The following is a 26,327-nucleotide window of genomic DNA, read 5'->3' on the forward strand; positions in this document are numbered from 1 at the left end:
ACTCATAGGTGTTGGTGTAGTTGGTTAGCATATGATACTTATCAGATGACATGGGTGCATTCCAACTTTATTCTTTTTTGCCTAATGGTTTTTTTCTATCTAATTGAGTCTATTATCTATTTTTAAATTAATTTTTTTTCTTAAATTCATTATTAATGTTAATTATAAAAATAATATAATAATAGTAAAATAATCGGATTGTGGCGTAATTGACTGACACATAGATCTCACAATCGATGTATGATCACGAGATCGAGAGTTTGAATCTTTCTCACCCCATTCAATAAAATATTACAATAACAGTACATCGTAATATCTTTGGGATTATCATAATCGTTTGGTATCTATCGAATGATACAGGTGCATCCAAGTTTTTTTTTTTACATAATGAGTTTTTAATCTAATTATGCTTTATATTTATTTTAAAATTAATTATGTATTACCCTTTTGAGAAGGGCATTTATTTGAGTCAGTGGATTAAAGAAACAAAGAGGGAAGAAAGCTCCAAACATGGAACCTAATTTATTTGAGTTGAGAGCTGATGCTACAAACATCTTGTTGCCCACAACTTTTATTCACTTCAAACCAGTCATGCTCCAAGGTTTCTATCCATAAAACCCCAGCTTTATTCGCCTCTAGCCACACTCTCCATTACGTTACGCCGAAGTTCTGATCGCTTCCCTCTCGATCTTAGTAGTGAAGAGGGCCAATTCATTTCCACGGTTAAACTTTAGCCGCATGGCCTCCTCTCTAGAGATGCAATACGAGTTCATCAGCACCTCCACCGGCATGCCACGGAAAGCCGATGTCTTCCCCACCAAATGGTTGACCATGGCATTGTCGTTGGTCTTGATGGAGACCCATTCGAAGCTCTCGCGTTGCGCTTGGAACATCATAGCAAAGTACTGTGGAACGACTAGTAGTTGACCCTGACGGAGCTCTCCAACGAATACGGTCTGACCACGATGTCCCACCACTTGCACCCGACTGCATCCCCTCAAGGCGTACACGATGCTGTGAGCGTTGACATTCCAGTGCGGTGATCTGATGGCATTCTGCACGGAGACATCATCGCCATATTCAATTAAAATTTTCGAGATCATAAATGGAAAGTAGATCAGAGATAATGTTGTTGTCGTACCGGGCGGAGGAGTCCCCTTACAGCACTCATTTGGACGAATCTTAGAATGGGGAGCTTCTGGCTGTTGAGGGTGGTGATCCTTCCAGCGCGCGGATTGAAGTAGTCAGCACGCAAGTGGTGATCCATCCAGAGTTCAACTCAGGCAAACCATCAGTTTGAGCTCAACATTTTGTTAGGACAAAGTCTTGGCACTGGGATACATAGCTTGGAGATAGGCTGGAGAAGCAGGGCACCTGCTCAAACCCCTCTGAGTAGAAAGGGGTTTGGCCAAAGGTGATGCAGTTGTCCATTAGAGCTGAGAGGGACTGTGAACCCGAGTTTTCATGGCTTGCCTCCATGCTTGGCATGGTGGAGATCCTTCTGTTGTTGCAGAAGACTCTACATAGGGCCCAGTCTGGCCGCATGCACAAAGAAATAAGTGTCACTGTCCTTGTGATGAGAGGATTAGCAGAAACATCAGGACAAGTACTTTGAATTAATTATTATTATGACAGTTGAGTGATTGAATAAGTTGAGATAATTTTTTTAGGTTAAAGATCACTGTATAGGAGTTGAGATAATTTTTTTATACATAATACAGCAATTGCTTGAATAAGTTTTCAAGAGTCTATCTCATGGAAGGAAAATGACATATACTTAAAAAAGAACTTTATCCAGGATATAATCTGCTATAAATTGTCATGTATAAGCACTACCTGTTCTTTAACTCCACTAATCTATCAAGATATCTTCTGTCTGCAGTTTTAAGTGTTATCACTGTTCCTTTTCTGAATCATCCCACTTTTATCAGACCTCACTGTGTCCACAGTTAAACAAGTTTCATAAATAGTTCTATCTCTGGATAGAGATTTATGATTTAATCTAAATCAACAACTTTTACCATGTTGTCTTTAAATTTATGTACTTATGCATCTGGATTTATGTGGTCAAGAATTTAAGTTCCTTGCAGATCTTCCAACAAAGCTCTAATGTAAGCCTTAAACCTGCTCGTGGCTCTGTGATCCAATATAAGAAAAAAGGTAAGAAAAGATAGTGATAATAGAACAGAGTATGCAGCAAAAAAGATGATCTTCTTCTCAGTCTGTGATCTATGAGAATTGAGATCACAAGGCTACCTTGAAAGGCAACTTTGGAGCACCATCAGATCCTTCCATGCGGAATTCATGCATGACCCACTTTGTCTTCTTCCCCTTGGGAGCTCTTCCTTGATAGAACACCAAAGTCTTCCTCATCCCAACCAGCAATCCTTTTCGGGTCACTGGTTTATCCTTCCCTGTGGCCTTCCAGTAGCCTGACATGGTCGCCCGGTTGGTCCGCTGCCCGGTCGCGTACTTCAGATCTCGAAGGCTGAAGAGGTACCACTCGTTGCTCCCAACACATGCGGCAGCTGATCCACGGAAACAATCTACTTCAGTGGAAACTGAACGGTTTACTGGTTTCATAAGTTTATCATCAAATCTATCAGAATCTTGGTATTGTTTGGCAGAGAAAAATAATCCGATGGACTTTGATGTAAGATGAATTTGTCTCAAGTTTGATGGAGATAGTGAGAGACAAGGCAAGCACTCCATGGCTTCTTTGGCATCAGCAATGAGCCTAACTCCATGATAGAGATTGCTTAAAACCAGAGTGATGAACTCTTCAGCAACATGACTACAGAGAAGATGACAGGCAATAATCTTTGGCTTGAGGAGGCTAAGAAGTTCTCCTTCTGGATTTTGGTTCATTTCAGATAGACATGGGCAGCAGGAATACAATCCACGGAATTCTGGCAGTCAATCATGCAGGAACAGAACACATGAAGAGGTTAGAAAGTGGCCAAGTTTGGCAGAAGCATATTTTCCTCTGTTGGGAAAGACAGAAAGGGGAAGCATGGAGATTGAGCTGAAGAGATAAGATAGACATGAAAGAAGAAATGTACCTTCTTCCGGGATTAGTAGAAGGAAAAATGAAAGGAAGCACACAAAAATTTCTGTATGTTCTCAGAAATCATACGAATTAAAGAATATGGCAGCCATGGCAGGGCGCAGCAAACTCAATATTGTCTAAAGAATGCTTTTTGATGGATCAAACTGTTCGCTTTCAAGAACAAACACCAGCTGGTTCATGTGAAATTAAGCGGAAACAACACTCTGCTACACCAGCAAATAATGTTATACGGGGGAAAGAAATCATACCAGGGAGATCCCATGGCTCACACTTGTTGAGATCAACATCCACCATCATCATGGAACCGCTCTCGGTGCTGCCTCCGGCGGCCTTCGCGGCGAGGTAGTCGCAGACGAGCTCGTCGTCCCTCGGGTGGAACCTGAAACCTGGAGGCAGCTTCGCCTCCACCATGCTCAACATGCTCATGGTGGCGTTCATGAGAGCCGCCAAGCCACAGAATGGAAGCAATGATGGGATGGGATGTATTAAGGCTAGGGGGGGGCTTAGGTGTTGTATGAATAGGTTCGCCAAGTCAACTTTAAAGGGGAGCAATAGCATGGCATAGATTGGAGGTTGCAGGGAGAGGGGATGAATCATGCCACATTCTTTTTCCCGCTCCTATCATCCTTCCCACGTTGCTTGTTGACGTTGATGGCGACATGCAGATTTGTTCTCGAGTCATTCTTCTTGCTAAGTCGAGTAAGAAGGATTTATCTGCAAGGAAGTATGGCATCATGGTCACATCTCATCCACGAATCGAAGCAGATGAAGATGAACCTAAACAGTTTGCTGTCTTTGATGCTCAGTGTCGAGTTTCAGATCACTGCATTTATAACCAGTATCAATCTGGAAGACAGCAAGAACAGTGTCTACCTCATCAGGATCCACATACCGACGGATAAGGTTTGAGGTGAAGAGGGTTATCGTAGACTGTGTGAGTAATGTCCACAGCCACAGCCACAGCCACAGCCACAGCCGCCTGTCCTTTCTGCCATCCGTCTGAAAGCTCCGTTGTGTTAAAATAAAGAGATAAATAAATTGTAGAAGAAGATGATGATTGTTATTGACATATCCACTTAGAAGGAAGAAGTTTCCTCAACGGGTTAGAGGATTTTCCTCAACAGAATAGAGAGATTTCCTCAAACAGTTAGGGAAATCTCATCTACTTATCATGCCCCCGCAAGATGGTGCTCCTATCAAGGAGGCCAATCTTGGACTGATGTAATGCAAACAGTTTACGAGCTAGAGGCTTCGTAAGTGAGTCGGCCAATTGATCAGCCGTATGAACATGAGAAACATGGAGTTGACGGCGGACAACTTGATCACGTACAAAGTGAAAGTCGATGGCAATATGCTTCATACGGGAGTGGAATACCGGATTAGCGCACAGATAGGTAGCTCCAATATTATCACAATATATTGTAGGGGTGGAATCGATGTTGAGTTCCTGGAGAAGATTCGTGATCCAATTGAGTTCTGCAGTGGTAGCGGCAATGGCACGGTATTCAGCTTCAGTTGTAGACCGGGCGACTGTCTTTTGCTTCTTAGAACTCCAACTGATTGGATGAGCACCAAGGAAGATAATATACCCCGATGTGGATGTTCTATCATCAAGGTTACCCGCCCAATCAGCATCGGCAAAGGCATGAAGACGAAGTGGAGAGTGTTTACAAAAAAAGAGTCCATGATTTAGAGTCCCTTTAAGATATCGTAGAAGTCTCTTGACCGCAGACCAGTGTAGAGTAGATGGTTGCTGCATAAACTGTGATAATTTATTCACAGCAAATGAGATGTCTGGACGCGTGAGAGCTAAGTATTGTAAAGAGCCAACAACTTGGCGGTATTGAGTGGGGTCCGTAGCAGGACTTCCATCTGATAATTTGAGAGTACCACTAGTAGAGATGGGGGTTGTAACTGCATTTGCATCCTGCATGTTTGTCTTTAATAACAAATCTTGAATGTACTTGCGTTGTGATAAAAGGAGACCAGAAGATGTGAAGGTAGCTTCGACGCCCAGAAAGTAGCTCAAGGGTCCGAGATCCTTAAGCGAGAATCGAGCTGCCAGCTGTTTGATGAACGCTTGGATGCTGGTGGGATTATTGCCTGTGACAATAATATCATCCACATATACCAGAATATATATTGTGTTTCCATGATGATGTCGTAGAAACAACGAAGTGTCAGATTTGGAGTTAAGAAAGCCGACAGAAGTAAAAAATGAGCTAAGTTGAGTGTACCAAGCTCTCGGAGCCTGACGAAGTCCATAAATGGCTTTCCGAAGTTTGCAAACATGCTGTGGATACTGAGGATGAGTAAAACCGGGGGGTTGTTGCATAAAAACATCTTCGGATAGAGATCCCTATAGAAAGGCATTATTAACATCCAATTGTCGTAAATGCCAGCCTTTAGTGGTAGCCAGACTCAAGATAAGACGGATTGTAGTGGGTTTGACAACAGGACTAAACGTCTCAGTGAAATCAACTCCAGGTCGTTGATGGAACCCTTTGGCGACCAGGCGTGCCTTATATCGGGCAACAGAGCCATCTGGGTTCCGCTTAATTCTAAAGACCCACTTACACCCGATGATGTTTTGTGAAGGATGGAAAGGAATTAGATCCCATGTTGAATTATGGAGGAGGGCATTATATTCCTCACTCATGGCAGTGCGCCAATGCGGAGATTTTTGGGCTTGAGTGAAGGTGGTGGGTTCAATGTTGGGGGATGAGGAATTCATGACAGCTTGTAGGTTAAGTACTTGACGAGGTTTAAAAATACCATGCTTAGAGCGAGTGGTCATAGGATGATTGGAGATGACAGGATTGGGAGGTAATGTTGGGTGAGGATCAGTGGCACAAGCCGGGTCAAGTGGAGACACGTCAGGGGCACTTGGGCGAGAAGGAGGTAAAGAGGATGGTTGTGTTTCGGAACATATTGCCCCATCAATTGGGGAAGAGTGAAGTGGAGTAGGAACAGAGGAAACGGGCAAGTGTTGAACTGGAGTGATATAGTGCGGATCAGGAGGGGAGGAAGTAGACGAAGACATGGGAGGCTCGTCCGATTGGTCCGAAGGTATACTCCAGTGAGATAGGGAAGTGGTCCGTATGGCAGGATATTGAAGGGTTTGGAAAGGAAAGTTAGACTCAATAATGATAACGTGACGTGAGATGAAGATTTTGTGAGTGTGGAGATTATAGCAGCGGAAAACATTATGTTCAAGTGAGTAACCAATAAAGACGCAAGGAGAAGATCGGGATGTTAACTTATGAGAGGCATAGGGACGTAACCAAGGATAATATAAACAACCGAACACGCGGAGTTTACGAAGGTTAGGGGGTTTGTGAAACAGTGTGTCAAAGGGGGACTGGTGTTGTAGAACTGGTGTAGGCATCCGATTAATTAGGTAGACAGCAGTTTGAAAGGCTGCTGTCCAGAAAGTTGAAGGCATGGAAGCCTGATGTAGAAGTGTGAGTCCAGTTTCTACTATATGCCGATGTTTGCGTTCGGCAGAACCAACTAGTTGAGGAGTATGTGGGGGAGACTTGAGGTGTTGAATGCCACAAGCTGAGAGATGAGATGCCAGGGCTTGATATTCACCGCCACCATCAGAGTAGACTGTTTTAATGGTAGACTGAAAATAATTTTCGACCAACTTCTGGAAAGTAGAAAAAACGCGAGAAACGTCAGATTTATGGGAAAGAGGATATATCCATGTGTACTTGGAGAAGTGATCTACAAAAATAACATAAAATCGGAACTTATCAAAAGATAAGATTGGAGCAGGACCCCAAACATCAGTATATATAATTTCAAAAGGTTTAGAGGAGGAAATTGAAGATGAACCAAAAGGCTGCCGATGACTCTTATTACTAAGACAAGCATCACAATGCAGCATAGAATTAGGAGACTTAGAAAGAGGAAGAGAGTGACGAGATAATAATTTCTACTGAATAAAGGATGAGGGATGACCAAGCCGACGATGCCACACATCAACTGGAGCCGCAACAGAAGAATGAACAGTGGGCTGGGTCATTTGAGAGGCTGACGGCCATTCATAAATGTTGTCTTTATTCGGGCCTTGGACCAATGATGCCCCCGTGCTCAAGTCCTTAACAAGAAATGAATCAGGAAAGAATTCAATGGAAGTATTGTTATGTTTGCAAAATTGAGAAACAGAAATGAGGTTGCGTTTAATATGAGGGGCGCATAAAACATCATCGAGAGTAAATGTATTGGAGTCAGAATTAAGCGTTGTGGAACCAGTATGAGTTATAGGAAGTCCTTTACCATCACCGATGATGATATCTTCATCGCCGCCATAGGGATTGTGAAGAGACAAATTCTGAAGATCAGCGGTGATGTGATGAGAGGCACCAGAGTCGACAATCCAGTTGGATTGGCTAGATGTCGGAGTAGTTAGGAGATTTGCTTGTGGCCAGTGTGACGGAGCAGGGAGGCGGGGACGAGACCGGCAAACTTTAGCGGAGTGGCCGACTTTGTCACACAGTTGGCAAACGACCCGTCTCTGATGGCTTGGTAGGGCAGGACGCCAAGACGGATGATGGATGGAGTCACCACTTTGCGAGAAGGGATGACTAGGAGGATAGGAGGGATGTTGCATGGAACTCACAGAATCAAGAGGCGTAGTAGCCAAACCTTGGGTGATGTTCGGTGAGTACCGAGTGCTTTTCCGTTTAGACTTGTGACTGACTTGAGCTGTGACAGTTGATCCAGGCAGTTTGTCTGCATGCTTTAAGTACATCTCGTAGTCAGTCAGCTTATCATAGAGATCTTCAAAAGAGATTGGCGAGTCGCATGCCCGAATTGCAGCAGCCAATTCTTTGTAGTCGGTGTCGAGACCATTGAGGGTATGAATGACAACCTCTTCGTCACATAGGGAATGACCTATCAAGGCCAAGTCATCGATGATAACCTTGATAAGTTGTAAGTAATCAGAGATAGTACTTCCCTCTTGTTTTGTCACCATAAGCTTGGAGAGAAGACTGAGCTTGCGAGTACGCGAATGATTTGCCAGAGTGGTTTGCAGTTTAGACCATGCATCGGCAGCTGTCACACATGAAGATATCAAGGGAGCAACGGATCCAGCAACTGAAGCTTGAATGGCTTGGAGAATGAGACGATCTTGACGTAGCCACAGTTTGTGAGCTGGATTGGGTACTGGACTAGGATCGCCGGGGATGTTGAGCATGGCCGAAGGACAACTGAAAGAACCATCAACGTAACCTAGCAAATCATATCCAAATAAAAGATTAGAGAATTGAGCTCGCCAGGACGCATAGTTGCCACCCTTTGATAACTTAAAGGGGATCAGCGTGGCAGCATTGATGGAGATAAGCCCTGTAGAAGAACAAGTAGGAGTCCCTACAGGAATTGAAACATCAGAGGAAGTGAACGAAGACATTTTTCTTCCCTCACTTTTTTTTTTTTTTTTTTTTGTAGAAAGGCTTTTTTTTTTTTTTTTGTTAGAAAGGCAGCGAACCTTGTGTGATACTCAGGTCACACAAGGTGGAGAATGAGGGAGGGGGCTGCTGCTATAGATTGCTTACTTGCTGTAGCAGATTGGGCAATCTACAACAGTGCCAAAAGCTACCGGCAGCTGCTGTGGATTGCTGCTTGCTGCTGCAGTTGTAGGGACTGCAGTTCGCCGGGAGATGGCCGCAAAAACTGCAGCGGTACTCAAGACTGCGGTTCGCTGCTGTGGATTGCTGCTTGCTGCAGCAGATTGTAGAGGCTGCAGTTCGCCGGAAGATGGCCGCGAAAACTGCAGCGGTACTCAAGACTGCGGTTCGTCGGAAATGGCCGCGAAAATCTGCAGCAGTACTCAAGGAAACTGCAGTGAGAGAAATCTGTAGCAATTAGGTGTATAGAGGAAAGCGGCAACGAAGTGGCTGCGGTAGAGGAAGGAAGATGCAGCGGTTGCGGCTGCTGCTGGCCGGGAAGTGGCTGCGACAGCGAAGGAGGAAGACGCGGCAGCCGTCGTTAAGCAAGGAAGACTGAGCGAGAAAGACATCGCCGTTCGCCGTTCGTCGCTATTGAGGAGGAAGACACCGCCATTGAGGAGGCGCCGTTGTGTAGAGGGAAGCGGCAGCGAAAGCTGCTGTGGTAGAGGAAGATGCAGCAGTTGCGACTGCTACTGGTCGGGAAGCGAGGAAGACACCGCTGTTCGCCGTTCACTGCTATTGAGGAGGCAGTGAGAAAATGTTTTCCTCCTTGCGTGACGACGACGGAGAGTGTCTGCTGTAAGCAGCAAATAGGAGAGGGAGCAAGGCCGGCGAAGAATCCGTGTCTTGGTGCTTCTTCAGTGACTCCGCTTGAGGCAGCGTGCTACTGTGGCCGCTTGGCTAACACATGGCGACGCTGCTGTTGCCAAGAGGAGATGGCTCTGATACCATGTTAAAATAAAGAGATAAATAAATTGTAGAAGAAGATGATGATTGTTATTGACATATCCTCCGTCTTTATATACAGGTTAGAAGGAAGAAGTTTCCTCAACGGGTTAGAGGATTTCCCTCAACAGAGTAGAGAGATTTCCTCGAAATCTCATCTACTTATCACGTTGTTGTCATGCACGAAGTCGAGAAGGTAGTGTTGCCAATCCCACTCGGCCAAGAACGCCATGGAAACAGCGAAAGATAAGTCTGATGCATCTCGTCAGGCGAGCAACTCATGCCACACACAACTCAACATACGTCGAGAAAGGAGACGACAAGCCATCCGCCATTAGATGTCACGTCCCGTTGCGTAATGTACGGTGGTCGGTTACTTTCCTTTCGATTATTATTTTCGTCTCTATTGAGACATCCAAATTGATTAGTATAAATTATTTTTCAGACTAAAAGATGATTTAGGAATAGCCACACATTGCAAAAAATTGAAATGCACAGATGACAGATATAATTTAAATTTAAATAAGGGTTCAACTTCAATTTTTCACAAGAAAACATAGTAGATGTGTTGAACATGGTACACAAGTCAAAGTTCAAAAGTTCTTCAATGGATTAGATAGAATCTGGTCTTCAATATTATCCATTAGCTGTGAAGAAAAGTGATCGGTAACTGGACATAAGAGTCACTCTCATCAAACCCAAGTTGTGACTTTAAATAAGAACTCTATTGGGATCACAGTTTCCATTTAAAGAGAGACAAAGGCCTAGTCAATTGCTATGGATTTTTCATGGTGATGAACATTGACATCTACAGGTGCATTGAACTAATCATATTCACTCAGTTTATACTTTACTGACTTGATCCAGTCATTTATCTAATGCTGCAACAACAATCAAACAACCAGTTTCGAGTTTGAATGGAGGGTTGGAGCAGGTGGCCTGCCAAGTCTAGCAAGCAGATCTTTCAGAATTGCTACATCAAGAACTCTTTCACTTGAATGCAGCTGTGAAAATGGAGCAGAAAGCAATAATGACCGTAACATAGAAGATCTCCTTCCATGTTTCTGGCTATTTGCTTGTGTATAGAAAATTTGCTACTATCATCTGCATGTGTTCAAATCTTGGACTTCTGGGCTCTGGAGAATGCATGAACAGAGGAAACAGTCCATGCTAACTTTCACTATGCAGATTACCTGTGAAATTGGTTATATTCATTTGCCTGGCTGTGCCACTAAAATGCTTCAGCATGCTGAGAAGTTTTGGGAGAATCAATGCAGTGCAGCATTGTGTTTGTTAAGGCTTTTGTCAGATCACAGGCAAGCAGAGAGCAGTGCTGGTTTTTATGATAAAAAAGAGTATTAATTTAGAAACCAAAAACCTCCAAACTTTGATCATTGAGATTAAGCATCAACAAAGAATGCTCAAAGAAACATTTAGAATGCATCGGAATTGACCTAAAGAACATCATGCTCTGTTTGCATAATTGCTTGACAACCAGTTGGGGTATCAGAAACCTGCATTCGGTGGCAAAAAGACTATGCACAGAATTGCTGCTGTTGTGTTCACAATAGTGGTGGAGGCTTTCATCTTTATTTGACAGCAATACAGAATGTCGATTGCACAATAGAAGACAAGATGAACCAAAGAAGGATGGACTCTAGTCATTCTTCTTTGATCTGAGATTTCCTTTGGATAGTTTACTCAGCACACTCACATCCAGCTTGCTATAGTGATTCTGGAACTGCCCGAGGAGGTTATACAGAAAGTCATCAATTTGATCTTCATATTTCTCATACAGTATTGGCAGCGTCTGAGAGCAAACAAATCCTGCACCAATTAGACAATATATAGCATTAAGGATATAACAAGCTTTCTTCATTTAGTTAAATTGTTTCTGTTTAATCTGCTTCGGCAATTCTTGTGAACAATTTTGCTCATAGAATTACTCACTGTAGAACATCAATGGTTGTATATTTTCACTGTATTCCAACTTGTTTAGATAAATGATTTACTTATCATAGAAGACTGGTATAATATCGGAACACAGGGATTATATCGACATCATTGAATGATATACTAGAAAATTAGAAATCAATGTTATTGTCTCGGTATTGAACGATATGATTCAGTATGGACATTTCGTCAAACCGGTAAACACCGATTGATACATACGGCTCAATCAGTATTTTAAGTCAATGATTTATTTTATATATTAAAAAATTGAAAATGAGTATCCTCACATATTATATGCAGTAGAAAACCAAAATTCATATGTTTCTTATTTTCCTTGTTACTGAATAAGCATTTCCCTACATCATCATACATGAAATAACCAGACAAAACAAATGAGACAAAATTAATGTCTTGAAGCAGTTAAAGAAAGGAATAGTTTCTCACCGACATAAACGACAGTGAGGAGATTGCACCACGTCCCTATAATAGCAGCAGCCCACAAGCTTGCTACAACCTGACATGAAGGACTTGAGTTTCACTTTATTTTAAAGTATTACTTGAAAGCAAACATAGAAAAAATCTTACAATATTCTGATCTTGGCTGAGAGCTACGGTTGGCATACTTGACTACAAAATTGTAATGAGAACAGAAATAGTATCACAAACACATTTCATGGCATAAAATTAATGAGGCGCTATGAGTTATGACCCATTCTTCATCATCTAGCTTGCCATCTACTCCTGTGTCGTCGACGGAACTGCACTTGTAATTATGTTATATGGCCAGTCTCAGTGTCCAATGCCACCATGCAATTTATTTGTATTTCTGGGTGCAAGCTTGTGGTAATATATAATTTATTATATATGTCCTTTAAAAGGACCATCATGTATGGCTAGAAAAGGAGCACGTTCTCAACAGAACCACCAAATCGACGACCATAGCAACTCAAAAAATTCACACGAAGGCCATGGTGTTATGTTATTCTAGCAATTCAAACATACATGAAATGCAAGTGGCAGACATAATATGATATGACATACATACCAAAAATTTCCTCAGGAGGAAGAAAATACATCAACATCTTGAATGAATCCTAAGAATTGATTGATTTGGGCACCAAGAGAAACAGCAACATTAGCAAATAGGTCATCGGGTATAACAAGTCGAGGCACGTAGATGGATCGGGCCCAATTCGAGCCATGACCCAATTGTTATCCTCGATTAGGGTTTCTGAAGCCGTGAGCTCCATAAATACCCGACGAAAGCCTCGCTCCTATTGTTCCGGAAAGCGCAGCGGCTCGAAGCGCGAGAGAGAGGGTTCGGAGATCGGAGAAGGTTCGAGAGCGTCACCTCGACAATGAGAGCGAAGGTGCGAATTTTCGTTCTGCACTTCAACCTTTCCTTTCTGCGTCAGTTCTTCCGCCTGATTCCTTTTTTCGCGTACAGTTTCCTGCTACCAACCCGCCGAATAACTGTAACAAAAGAGCGGTAGCCTTTTGGTGAAATCAAATTTTTGGATACTAGTTTTGTCACTAAATTTTACCTTTGTACTTCAATGCCGATCTTAACTGTCACAATAGCTCGAGTACAGAAATAATTAGATGCTCACAATGTACCAATACCATACTGCAAACACGTAACTCGTCACACCAGTCTTTAGATGTATCAAAAAGTGCTAGTTAAAGTGAACAGGATTGCAATTCTCGATTGATCACGAGGAGAACAATTCATCACTTCTATTTTGTAGGTTAAAATGCAAATCAACACTAAATGTAACAATAGTATGTTAAAAGCAAACACATTCTGCAGTGATACTAAATGCCAACACTGATCAAACTGTGTAACAGGGCATACATAGGCTACTGTAATTCATAATTTAAGCTGAATCTTCATAAACATGCTTCAGTTACCTTCCGCACAAGCCATGATTCTGAATACATTGCAGCTAATTCATTTTATGGTGGCATGATCATCCACTGCTGATCTCCACAAGCATATCTCCAGCATGTATAATTCAGATAGAAGATCAGTAAAAACCAGAATCATTACACTAACCAGATCATGCTGGTGTGTCCAATCAATTTATGGCTGGTAGATACGGAAAAACATATACAATCAAGGAGACCAATGTGTTTTTTAGAACATCTACATTAAACAGCCTGACATAGACATACTTAAAAGATCAGAGTTGGTGATCAAAGTTGTACCACCTGAAAACCCAATACTCCAAATATACTTTAAAGATTTCTAAAGGTTAAAATCCCCCACGTTTATATGCCAAGTATTTTTAAGTGTACTTGTCCTGCTCTAATACCACTGTCACAGACTTGGCTGGTTTTGCCTACGTCGTGCGACACCCTTGCGTGTTCGTCCGCCAATGGTCAACCTCCCCAAAACCTCCTATGGTCACTTAAGGGCCTATAAAAGAGAAGATGAGTTAGAGAAAATATTTTATTCAATATCCACAAGCAACAATTTCAACAAACACATGATAGCAAATACAAATTACGAATATAGGCTTCGCAAGTTCTGAACGGTCGCGCAACAAAAAGTCCAAGATGGTCCACTACAGACCAAACAAAATAAGGCTATCAAGCCTACTATAAGCCCTCTATATGCTGTGCAAAACATGAACAAAAATCGAAAGACACGGACATATATGTGTATTACATCAAACACCTCATTTACAACTTTGTCCATGACAGTCCAGTACTCATCCTCACACTCCTTCCTTTTTATTTTTTACTTTTTTGTTCTTCTCCTTCTCCTCACACCCTCACCCATCACACGTATGCCTGATCAGCTTTAAATTCTGTGGACTTTTGTTAGCCTGGAAACCAGCTTAACCCAACCTAAACTGCATGAATTGCCATCCTCACCAACTTATCATCAAGGAACTAATTGAAACGCTCTCCTAGTCCGATCATTACGTTTGGTGAACATTTCTTGATGTAATTTTGCTCATTTCCTCTTCGGAAATGATCAAATACTCAACAACAGCCTTCTTGTTTCCCTAGTTGACGAAATTTAAACCAAGGTATGCAGTACCGAATGGTACCGCCCGGTATGGGCGGTACGTACCGGTCCGATGACATACCGGTACATGGATTGTCTCGTACCGCTACAGTGCTACAGTACTATATTGTAGTAGTGCTACAGTAATGAAAAAATAAAATTGTTCGGTACATCAGGATGTACCGCTCGGTACACCGGTACCATACCGTACCAAGCTCGGATCGAAACATCGGTATGGTACGGTACGACAAACCTTGATTTAAACCTCTTCTTCTTGACTTTTCTTATCAAGATTGCATATTTAGACGATTAAGAGTTGTTTCAGTTTTATAATTGCATTAGGGAGTTGCTCTTGATCATCCTCGCAATATTATATCGTCACTTGTGTTTACCGATCAGATACTCTCTCTTAAAGATCATGTCACAAAATGCTCTCTTATTTGAAAGAATTTATGTGGTGCCCTTTTATCACAAACATAGGAAATTTGTTTAACTCTCTACAATATTGATGCACTCCACAGGATTTGTATCAAGTGGATGTAAAAAAGTTGTAGTTTTCCTGCATTGGATTTGGATGTTTCAAGAGTATATAGTATGGAGTTAAACTTGTGCATCCACCCTAAGTACACTAATTATTTATATTCAAGTCTGACTGTCCACTTTCTAAAGAGTTCTAGTATGTCAATAATGGCAATTGCTCTATGATATACTGCTTTGGGTAAGAGAATGGCTATCATGACCGACATGTCCTCAAAGTTATGTCAGGGAAACCACTATCATAGATTTGTTTTTATATCATCAGAGTAGCTGGACCAACTCGAGTTAATTATTCTAGAAAGTCAATCCGATGAGGCTTAAATGGATTTGATGCTGTATTTAATGGGTTCAACTATAAAGAATGAGTTTGTGTTCACAATGCACTTAACCTGTGAGCTATCCTCTTCCCTCCATTGTCCCATATGCTTATCTACCCAAAATCCTAGCCCATATTCACATCTTCATGACCTCGAAGCATCATTGCTACCTTGGTTGTCAGATATGCCATCTTTTGCCACCTGCATGCTGTTTAGCACATGTTGGCGATTTCTGGTGAATGGCTGTTTCTGATCCGTCCATGGCAATTTCTCATCACAGCTAGGCTAAAGGCAAAAGGATGAGTCTCATAGAACTATCATAAACACTGCAAGTTTGTTGGCTGCTTTGTGGGCTCGATGGATACAATTTTTCATCGGTCATTTACGAACTACCAATCGCTCACTAAAAAGCATTTATCCCTTTTGATCTTTTTTTGTTTGCCACATTATCCCTCTCAAACTAGTCTACCAACTATTGTCACTTGCTATATTTGTGGAAAACTGTTAGTTTGTAGCTTGCAAATGATTAATGATAGAGCTAGTGACTTAAAAAGTGCTAGGTGCTAAAAGGCGTCAGGGTCTAAAAATGCTTGAGGCGCTAGGCGCTCTCCTAAACCCAAGCAAAGCAAGGGGCTCTAAAACATTAAAATATAAAAAATATATAATATTATTGACAAATATGATTATATAAATATAAATATGACATTAAATTGAAAGGATCCTTTAGATAATTATATTTCTAAGCAGGATCCTTTCTTGAATTTTTGATGAATCTTTTGAATTGCTTTGTACACTTGTCATTAATCCTAAAACCCTAATAACAGTTCTAAATAAATAGAGATTAGTAGTGCTAAAATCTAAATAAGGACTATTATATGATAACAGTGCTTAACAATCTATTGTTAACAATATTTAATAAACTGTTAACAGTAGTTAAAGGAGAGAAAAGATACCGACGATGAAAAGTGGGAAAGGAGAGGATGGAGGTGATGGAGGAACTTTTGAATGACGGTGATGGCAGTGACGAAGGAAGCTATGGACGATGGCAGTGGATGTTGCAGACGGTGACGTCGTGGGCAGAGGAAGCTTCAGATGTGTTCGCGGTGGCAGAGGAAGCTACGGTCCTCTCCCTCGACGATGGAAGGAGCTGCACATGAAAGTAGCGGCTGCGGAGGGAATTGCACATGAAAGCTAGGCCTTCGGATTTGTCCTTCGGCGATAACGGAAGCATCGGTCCTGTGCAGCTTAGTTTATGGCTCAAGGTTATGTGGGGGAGTGGGACAGGGGGGCAACGGATGGGGGTTTGCGTGCATAAGTTTAGTAACATTATGTAGCTTAGTTTAATCGAACCAAGTAATTTACTGTTCAACTGAACCAGACATAATATTCTAATTCGGTAACTTTGTTTCAACCAGGCGCTTGCTTGAGGTGTTTGGTGCCTGGGTTCAAGCGAGTGCCTAGGCGGCGCTTCATTGAAGCGTGCTGCATGATCGAGGCTTGAGGCGCTCGGGCCTCACCTCACCCGAGCGCTCGGGCGCCTATTTAAACCCTTGGATAGAGCTGCAACAACATTTCTAATGACAATGAATTAGGACCTTCAATTGATGGTGAATTTCTAAGACCAAAGGCTCGAGTGACGTAAACTTTCTTTCTGCTCACTAGGGTAAGATGATCTTCTTGAGAACCTAAATTGGCAGGAGCTCTGTGCACTGAACCACACTATTAGAAGATGAACCTTAGTATCATGATAAGGTTGTTTCTTTGCAATTTAGATTTATATTGATCCTCCACAGTCCCTGTATTAGCCGGAGCCTTACGTATTGGGTTGCACATTTCATTTTTTTTATGCACTTAAGCTTCATCTGACATAGTTATGGATCCTTCGTGATTACCTATGATGGACAGTGATCATAAGGGACTACCTTTAATTTGCTGATTCCATATTATCAGGTTCTAGATATGAAGGTGGGCTTAATATGCAGATATATTTAGTTAGTGTTCCCTTTTAGATTATTTGCAGATGGGCTCATCTTCTTGGTAGAGTAATTGCAATATGAGATTAATTTGAATATGACAGTTATGCTGTGTGCTTTTCTTTTATACTCTAGTTAAAGTAATTTTTTTTACCTGTTCTGTAAAACTAGGGCTATGGTTTTTGTAATTTGTTTTTCTATATTGTCATTTTACCATCATTTGCAGGATAAAGGTGTCTAATGGACAGTACAATTTTATCTTTTCCAAGGACTAACAGATTTGTTGGCACTCGTACCATTGACCATTCCCTGGGACTTTGTGCTCTTAATTTATCAAGATATAACATATGCTATTTGCCTAAAGGTACTTGTACCTCCTGTTTTTATGAATTCTCATTTTCTATCAGTAGGAAAGTTTTTTGCTCGTGGTTACTGACATATTTCTTTGATTTGTTAAAACCTTTAAGAATAACTTGGATTTTTTAATATTTAAATAATTTCTGCATTTTAGTGAAATGAGGCTGTGAAGCAAGAATTTAAGTAAAATGATCACATTATGTACTTGTCTTTTATAAGTTATGCAGTGCCTCTGACATTGACAATTGGTGATCATACAGGATTGAAAGGTCGAATTGTTAGGAGTGCAATGAAATCTTATAAGCTTTCTGAGCTTACTCATACTGAGGTTGATTCTCTCAAGGCTCGCCCTCGTATTGATTTCTCATCCATTTTTAGTGTGGTAAGTTTGATAATGAAATTGTTGGACCTTTAAGTGGTAAATCTACTATGACAATTATATTGCACTTTTTATGGGTAGGTAAACCCAATCGTGGATGATGTACAGTGCAGAGGAGATGCTGCAGTAATAGAGTCAGTGATTCCTACATATGCTTCTAAATATTGTATAGAATTTTTCATTTGAACAACTAATGAAGTTATCAGTTGTTCAGAAGTCCAAAATCTCTTTTTCTTTTCTTGACCCAGTTATACGGCAAAATTTGACAAAGTTGTACTTGACAAAGTAGTTGAGCTTGTTTCTGATCTTCCGGTTCCAGAGGTAGGCTGGTTTTAACAGTAATCCAATGAGAATTATAACATGCTGTGAATTCTTCTTTTTGAGCTGACTGTAGAATGATAAATTTTGTCTTCAAATTTAGTTGCTGTATTGCTATTTTTGAACAAGTATGCATTTGACATTTTTGGTTGTGTCTATCACTTATCAACTTTAGGGCAGGTGATCATTGCTACCAGGCTTTTTCTTTCAGGTTATTTCCAAATTGTTAAAAGTCTTTTCAATTCAAATATGTTTCATAACTGTTATGTTGCATTTTCTCAGTTACCTTTTATGATACATTTGGTCTAGATGTTATCAGTTCAAGGGCTTTAGCATAATCATTGTGGTTAGTTATCTGTTATTGTGCCATTAAGTTTCTTAAGAGATTTCAGGATCTTTTTTATTAGAGACCATGCCAATATCAGACTTTGTAAAACGTTGTGGGAAATTGCTCTCATTAGCAATGTGGTTGTATTAGTCATATCTTTAGTTAAAGAAAACTTGTATTTTTGTTGTCATCTATTTGTACTTGCTTCAACCAATACATGTTAATGTTTGTGTATTGTTAAGCTTGATCCAGCTGTAAGGAAAGCATTTGATGTGGCATATGCCAATATTTATGCATTTCATGATGCTCAAAGGGTTCCTGAGAAGGATATTGAGAATATGACAGTAAGCAAATGACTTGTAGTATTCTTTATTTTGTCACCAAGTTTTTCTTGCTCTCATTAACTGGTTTTGGATGTAATGATTATGCATAGGGAGTTCGGTGCAAAAGGATAGCAAGGTGCATCGGCGCTGTAGGGCTTTATGTTCCAGGGGGTACTGCAGTTTTACCCTCAACTGCTCTCATGCTTTCAGTGGTATGCTAATCTATTCCTAGGGATGGCTGTGGCGGTTCAGTCATGGTATTGTTGAGTTTTGATGCATGATGGTGAACAGATATGGTTGACTTTTGATTTCTTCCGTGCACCAGCCCACACATATTGCCGGGTGCAAAACTATTGTTCTTGCAACTCCGCCAAGTCGTGATGGTAGCATTTGCAAGGTAGCCTTCTACAAGAACCTTGGCCCCACATTGAGATGAAGTTGAATTCGTTATTTTTGCTGCAGGAAGTACTTTATTGTGCCAAGAAAGCCAGTGTAACTCACATTCTAAAAGCTGGGGGAGCTCAGGTTCAAGGATTTTGAGCACCCTTTTTTGTTCTGCAAATGGCTTTTCTTGTGCTTTGACTAATTTCTATCTGTTATATCTTCAGGCAGTCTCAGCAATGGCTTGGGGAACTCCATCTTGCCCAAAGGTACAAAATTCCAGTATGTAGTGGGGGTTACTTTATGAATTATTTTCTTTTATATGTTTGAGGAAAATATACTAAAAGCAGCTGGTTGTCTTGTAAAATTAGTGACTGTAAATTCTAGGATTACTGGGCTTATGTTATTGCAGCTTATCTTCTATTATTCTGTAATCTTCCATGTGAGTACTTTTTTGCATCAAAGAGCAAACACTTCTTGTTGCATTCTTTGTATTTGTTAGGTGCACAATGCATAAATATTTCTTAATGAGCTCATTTTCCAGTATCTCTTTCGGTCATTGTGAGCTTCTTTTCATTTTGAATAAAAACTTTGTTGTGGGGCCTTCCATTATCTAACCATCATCTGCAATTACTCCAAATCCAAATGTCTCGTTTTGAATGAAACCAAAGACAGCCGTCAGTACTTATTCTACCATGCATAAATGATATCAAATGTGCTTAAATGTACGTCATCTTCTTTTGATGGTTTATAATCTCCCTGTTGATGGTGCCATAACTATCCATCGCTTCAACTCAATTTCAGTGTTGGTTACAATTGACTGGCCATATACTTAATATCTGAACCTTTAATGGTTTCTTGCAGGTCGAAAAAATTTTTGGCCCAGGAAATCAATATGTTACTGCTGCAAAAATGATTCTCCTGGTATGGTTCTGATTCCTTAGCTTCCCTTATGCTTTAATTCTTTACTCTCTGTCCTTGGTTCCACATTTTTCCTCTTTTAATTTTACAATCTTTAGGTTGTATTTGCTTGCACTATGAAGACTCTGTCCAGAGATACACCACGGAGATCAGGGCCCAATTAGAATAAGTAGAGAACTAGTCTTGGTCAAATGGGAAGAAAAGCCTGCTATATGTTTAATTGTATCAGCAGAAAAAGTACCTTTTAGTAACAAGCCGAGATAGAACAAGATTTAACTATGGAAAGAGAACAGAATATAGATGAGAAAGATGCGTAGGAACTAGGAACAACCATCATCTTAAGCATCATATGTACATGTCAAATGGAAAGAAAAGCCTGCTATATGGTTGATCTCATCAGCAGAAAAAATAAATTTTAGGTAACAAGTCAAGATAGAACATATATATATATATATATGTGTGTGTGTGTGTGTGTGTGTGTGTATACATATATATACACACACACACTTATACATAGTTGTAGAAGTTAAGAAATAAAATCACCACTAGAAATCTTCATTGTTTTCTTCAGCTAGATCCTTTTTTTCAATATTTTGAATCCTTAAGGACTCTTTCTAACTGAGGGCTGACATTTTGTGGACAAAGAACCACTAGAACCATATTGTAACTTTTTGTCAACTGTAACAGAATTCTTATTACTACCCAACTTTTTCTCATTTTAGAAGCCCTATTGTAACACTAATGCTTGTCATCTACTTTTTATAGATTTGACATCATTTTGACTCCTGGATACAATCAAAATATCATCTATTAGTTGTATTTAACATGGATTTTAAATAAAACTATTTTTTTCTTAATCTAAATTGCTAAAACTAGCCCTGACTAAGAACCTGGCAGCATCATACTATCACTGTTAATGAAAGGATTTGATTATGGAACACGTAAGAATTGTTGTGTAATAGTCTTCTACTCCTGATTCTATCTTCAATCTATTTAGATCAACTTTTTTAAAATGTTGTAGCTTCTATTTTGATTTCCCAAGATATCGTGTTGTTTCTTCTCTTAAAATGGTTCTTGAGATTTGTGGTTGGACATATCCTCCTAATCATAAGAGCAGAGATTTGGTGCTACAATATTTCAATTTCCGGTCGATCCGCAGAGCCTTCCAATTTGTTGGTCTGAGATTAACCTGCTTTTTGGTGTACTTCTCTTTTCCTGCAGAACAGTGAAGCAATGGTTTCCATTGACATGCCTGCTGGCCCTTCAGAGGTTCTGGTCATTGCTGACAAGCATGCCAATCCTGTTCATGTAGCTGCAGATCTCCTCTCTCAGGTCTTTATTCTGTTTGCACTTGTATTGTTCAATTGATTAGCATGTGTTTGATGGAGAATATTCTTTTTATTTCTTGTGTTGTTACTTTCTTATGCGAGCTATTTAGGTAGTGGGCATCTATTATCTGGAATAAGGCTCCAGAAAATCCCAAGTCAAAGATGTTGACGTATGTAGTCAATTCTAAGACCAGCAAACCAAAAATATATTAAATTTATATGAATTCACTTTTCAAATTGATGCTCTGTAGGTCTTTAGTTGCAAGGTTTTAAGCATCAGTCAGATTAGCATATGCTGTCTAGTATTTTCCAACCTGACCAACTGCCGGTATCAAAACGCTTAGCTTGATACTAGTACATATGTTATTCATTTATCTATTATTTTATTTAATGATTCTGGGTTGTATAGGTCCGTAAATAGCCTGGTTTACTGGTACTGTATGGTCCAATATGTTTCCAAAATAGGTATCAAACTGGCATTTAAAATTTTCTTGGTTTGATGTTCTTATTTCTTTTTGTACTCCACTAAATTTACAGGCAGAACATGGTCCAGATAGTCAGGTGGTTCTTGTCGTTGCCGGAGATGGAGTGGATATTGATGCTATCCAGGCTGAAGTTAGCAACCAATGTGCTAGCCTTCCCAGAGGAGAATATGCTTCAAAAGCACTGAGTCATAGCTATGTTGTGTTTGCCAGAGACATGGTTGAGGTTGGTTCTGAATACCTGCTTGTGCATGCCACATGGTTTCAACCAGACTAGAGGTTCTAAATCCATTACTAATGCAACTGACATATATATACTAAATTAAGTTAACTAGTCTACTTCAAAGTGCCTATGGGCTTATTTCTAGGTGCAGTTGAAGTTTCAAGGACATTGCTGAAGTTTTTGGTATTATATTGAAGCTATTAGTATTGACCTTATCATCTGAAGTGATTGGAAATATGGGCCTGAGCATATTTAGCTTAATACCAAAGTCCTGGCAATCCGCTGGATCTGTATACAATATTGTGCTCTATGCTCTGGGCTGTGGTTTGTTTACAGCAGAAGCATCAGTTTACACTGGATTGCTAAATTGTGTAGTTCTAGCTCCTTTTGTTTGCTTGTGAAAGAACCAAAAAACATTGTATTTTGCAGGCAATTTCCTTCTCAAACTTGTATGCTCCTGAGCATTTGATCATCAACGTCAAGGATGCGGAAAGGTGGGAGGGTCTCATTGAGAATGCTGGTAATTTGCTATGGTTATAACCATTGTTTCAACATGTTAGAGAAAGAAGTTCTGTTTTACTCTCGTTGGAGCGTATCGTTATTATCACACAGTCTCCAATCAATTGAAACTCATCTGTTGGAAAGCATCATTTACAGTTAAAATTTGTTGAGGACAATAAATTCTTTGCTAAAATTGTCTAGTAACTTCTGTGGATCACTGCAGGCTCAGTCTTTTTAGGACAATGGACGCCGGAGAGCGTTGGTGATTATGCTAGCGGCACCAACCATGTCCTTCCCACATACGGATATGCAAGAATGTACAGTGGGGTGTCACTAAACTCATTTCTCAAATACATAACTGTACAGTCCTTAACCGAGGAAGGTCTCAAAAACATTGGACCGCATGTAGCAAAGATGGCAGAAGTCGAAGGGCTGGAGGCTCACAAGAGAGCTGTTACCCTTCGGCTGCAGGAAATCGAAGCTGGCCTACCTGCTTAGCTGACATAATGCAGGTCCAAAATGCTCTGGGAACTTATAATATCATAGGCTTCTCCATTTGAGTTTTTTGAGTTGGTACGTTGAATCACAACTTATCTCGGTCAATGTTTGGGTTTCTGAACTGAGCAGGTTGTTTCTTGAAGACCTTTGCCATTTTGCATCATTCATAATCTGCTAAAAGGCCAAGCTGTTGGGGGTGGTCTTTCTTCAGTGCCCACAAGCAGCTCAAAGTGGGGAGTGCATAAAACAGTCAGCTCATTTTTACGTGCAATAACTACATCCTCAGATACAATTCATCATCCGGTTTATGCTTGCAGAACCTAATTAAGTTGTGTTCTCACTGTTGTGCAACATTTTGAAATTCACAATCAACGAACAAATGGAAAAGACAAGCCAATAATCAGAATGGATAGGGTATTGCTGTTCGTATTGTGGCAGCAGACATGCTGTAGAACTTGTCGCCACCGGTATTTGCTACGTAAGCCATCCTTTCACGTTACTGTTCTAATATGCAAGAAACTTTTTTCTGTTTGATATGCAACATTGTTGATTGTTTTAGTCTAAAGTAATATTTGAACTTGTGCAGACCTCGAGTTTCTCATGAATTCATTTGTTGTCCTGTATATCTTATATGTGTGATTTGTCACATGCTTAAGATTCGAGTCTATGGTTTGTTTATGGAGAAACATCATCGACCAAGAACTCATGTAGGAAAACCGCAATTCTTGCTCTATTGGATTTAATTGTGACAGACATAATTAGTCAAATTTGGTTAGAGGGTTGTGCCCACAGCTAGTAGTTTTTAATTTGAGATGTTGGATAGCCAGATCCTCCACTCCTGAAGGCTGCCATGAATCTTTCAACAAGATCAAGAAAATTATTGGATGGGAAGAAGAAAAAAAAAGATAAGAAAAAGTGGGACACAGCCAAATAAGACAGCTGTTCATGGATTGGGAGCAGACATCGAGATCTCTTGGAGATTTGATGATGACTAACAAGAAAACACAAAAAGTCTTGAATGAAAAAGGGTATCAGATTGAAGGTCAAACAACCCAATATAAAAGAGTTACCACAGTAGCCTACTGTCCTCCATCTTAGCTCGTGGCTCTGTGTAAGGTCATGGTAACACCACAAAGCTTTGTTTTATGAGACCATGTTGAGCTCTCAGAGCAAGTCATTCTAATGTATTGTGTTGCCACGGATTGGAAGATGTATGATCAAGTTAAAATACAAAAGTGGAGAAGCCTACAAAAGAGCTGAGGCATATATATATATCACAAGATGTGCTAACTTTCAGGAAAGTAGAGCAGTGGTAGGTGAAAGAAGTTTAATGTACCAGCACAAATGCATGGTGTACCTGAAATAATAACAGGTTACTTGTAAACCTTACACAAACATTCATAGAACAGAGGGATGCAGAAAACATCGATAAGTATCCTCGCTGGAGGTTTATGAGGTACTTTTGGAAAACTTCAAATGCTAAACATCATGCAGGAAAGGGCTACTCTTAATTTTTGGTTTTGTCTATTTCTATCAAACCCAACTAGGGATATGTAAAAGGAAATATGGCCAACTCAATTTTTATATGGTCATTCATTATATATGGGGCATGTGTCATCTCTACAGCAATTCAGTATTCAAACAACCAGAGGCATGGGTGCTTCTGGATCTGTCCATACTAGATTCATGAGAGTATGCAATAAACATTGTCAAATTACTAGATCTGTTTATGCTTGTTAGTAGAGTGTCTAAATGGGAAGTTCCTCTCGATCAAAACAGAAAAATCTAGATCCTAGTCCTACACAATTAACATGCTCAAAGTGATAGATAACTTTATAGGTTCTGACCTTCATGCAACCCCCATAAAAATTTATAAGAAAACTTTGTCAAAGCAAGAGACAAGACATGTGAGATGGATTGCAAAGTAAGGGCGAAGGGCTAATCATGAATGATCTCACAGTCGTATAGTTGTGGAATAGCAAGAAAGAGGAAACTGGAGTAGTAACTCCTGCTGCTATAAACAATCAAGCATGGTGTACTCGAGCTTGCAGTAACTTCACCTTTGCTTCTCGATCATATTGAATTGCTTGGCTGGACAGTGAAGTGACGCAATAACCGTACTGCTGCATGATCCTTGTCGTCTGATGCGACATGATATAATCCACGCTGAACGTACTTTCTGCGAGAACTGTCGGTAGGAATTGACTAATCTTAGACTGATGTCATATAATGCAACTTTCAATTCCCATGGCATTTGCATATATTCCTTCTCATAATATTTTCATCACAAAATACAGTTCTTATTGGTGACAAATAGAAATAGGATAGACATGTGATGGAACTTCCACTAGCAAAGTAAATGATGAAATTTTGGCAACAGATTAGAACAAGTTAGAGAGATAGGTCCAGGGGAAAAAGAAGCACTTTTATATTGCACTTGGAGCAGAAGACATAGGAAGAACAAAAACTAGAGTTGGTGGTCCAGGATAAAGTGGTGTAGATATGATATCCTGAACACCCAACAATGACGTTAGGGGCAGAAAAGCCAGTTTCTGCACACACTAATGCTACAGATGATGATAACCATGATAATAACCCACCCACACTGATGCTTGCTCATGCAACAATTGTCATCAATTAGAAGAGATGTCACTTTTACTTCTTAATCAACTTAGAGTTGGGCATTCTCTACTTACTTTATGCAGAACAACAGAGCACTCTTCTTTGTATGCAAGCTAACATAGATCACTTTCAAAGAACATTTCTTCGGTATAAATAAATCACCAGAGGATGTCATGTTCATTGCATGCTTATGGTTGAAATTGAGTCAATAAAGTTCTCAATGGCATTAATTTGAAGTATTTTTGATGAGGATAAGGTTAGACCATGCTGCACATGCATGCAACTTTCTATACTCTCTTTTGAATTAGCTAACATTTGCATGTTTTTATATATATATATATAAGAGAAAGTTGGGTTGCTGCAATTGTCATTCAACTATGTTCAAGTATATTTCAA

The 26,327-nt window shown here is 40.2% G+C and overlaps 2 protein-coding genes across 6 annotated transcripts; one reads left to right on the plus strand and one right to left on the minus strand.

The window, feature by feature from the left end:
- Window positions 1-494: 494 nt before the first annotated feature.
- On the minus strand, window positions 495-3,958 carry LOC135592811 (cocosin 1-like). 3 transcript variants are annotated; one of them, XM_065082483.1, is made up of 3 exons: window positions 1,837-2,247; window positions 1,142-1,535; window positions 495-1,055 (listed from the first exon to the last, which is right to left on the minus strand). In XM_065082483.1, the coding sequence occupies exons 2-3, from the start codon at window positions 1,265-1,267 to the stop codon at window positions 657-659; spliced, it is 525 nt and encodes a 174-aa protein (XP_064938555.1). In that variant the 5' UTR covers window positions 1,268-1,535; window positions 1,837-2,247; the 3' UTR covers window positions 495-656. The 3 variants fall into 3 exon arrangements, with proteins under 3 accessions (XP_064938555.1, XP_064938553.1, XP_064938554.1); XM_065082481.1 differs by lacking the exons at window positions 495-1,055; window positions 1,837-2,247 and adding exons at window positions 2,257-2,528; window positions 3,319-3,958 and having other exon boundaries at window positions 1,296-1,535; XM_065082482.1 differs by lacking the exons at window positions 495-1,055; window positions 1,142-1,535 and adding exons at window positions 2,257-2,528; window positions 3,319-3,951 and having other exon boundaries at window positions 2,094-2,136.
- Window positions 3,959-12,639: 8,681 nt separating this feature from the next.
- Window positions 12,640-23,894, plus strand: LOC103975018 (histidinol dehydrogenase, chloroplastic-like). Of its 3 annotated transcripts, none has more exons than XM_065082510.1 (17): window positions 12,640-12,797; window positions 17,497-17,634; window positions 17,888-18,009; window positions 18,088-18,140; window positions 18,255-18,327; window positions 18,505-18,535; window positions 18,905-18,996; window positions 19,086-19,187; window positions 19,301-19,372; window positions 19,438-19,500; window positions 19,584-19,625; window positions 20,221-20,280; window positions 21,499-21,609; window positions 22,143-22,313; window positions 22,740-22,830; window positions 23,035-23,323; window positions 23,439-23,894. In XM_065082510.1, exons 2-16 carry the CDS (start codon window positions 17,511-17,513, stop codon window positions 23,307-23,309), a joined length of 1,482 nt encoding a protein of 493 aa, XP_064938582.1. In that variant the 5' UTR covers window positions 12,640-12,797; window positions 17,497-17,510; the 3' UTR covers window positions 23,310-23,323; window positions 23,439-23,894. The 3 variants fall into 3 exon arrangements, with proteins under 3 accessions (XP_064938582.1, XP_064938583.1, XP_064938584.1); XM_065082512.1 differs by having other exon boundaries at window positions 12,669-12,797; window positions 17,549-17,634; XM_065082511.1 differs by lacking the exon at window positions 18,505-18,535 and having other exon boundaries at window positions 18,895-18,996.
- Window positions 23,895-26,327: the final 2,433 nt, after the last annotated feature.

The sequence above is a fragment of the Musa acuminata genome, chromosome BXJ1-9, assembly GCF_036884655.1.
Source record: "Musa acuminata AAA Group cultivar baxijiao chromosome BXJ1-9, Cavendish_Baxijiao_AAA, whole genome shotgun sequence".
Lineage (NCBI taxonomy): Eukaryota > Viridiplantae > Streptophyta > Magnoliopsida > Zingiberales > Musaceae > Musa > Musa acuminata.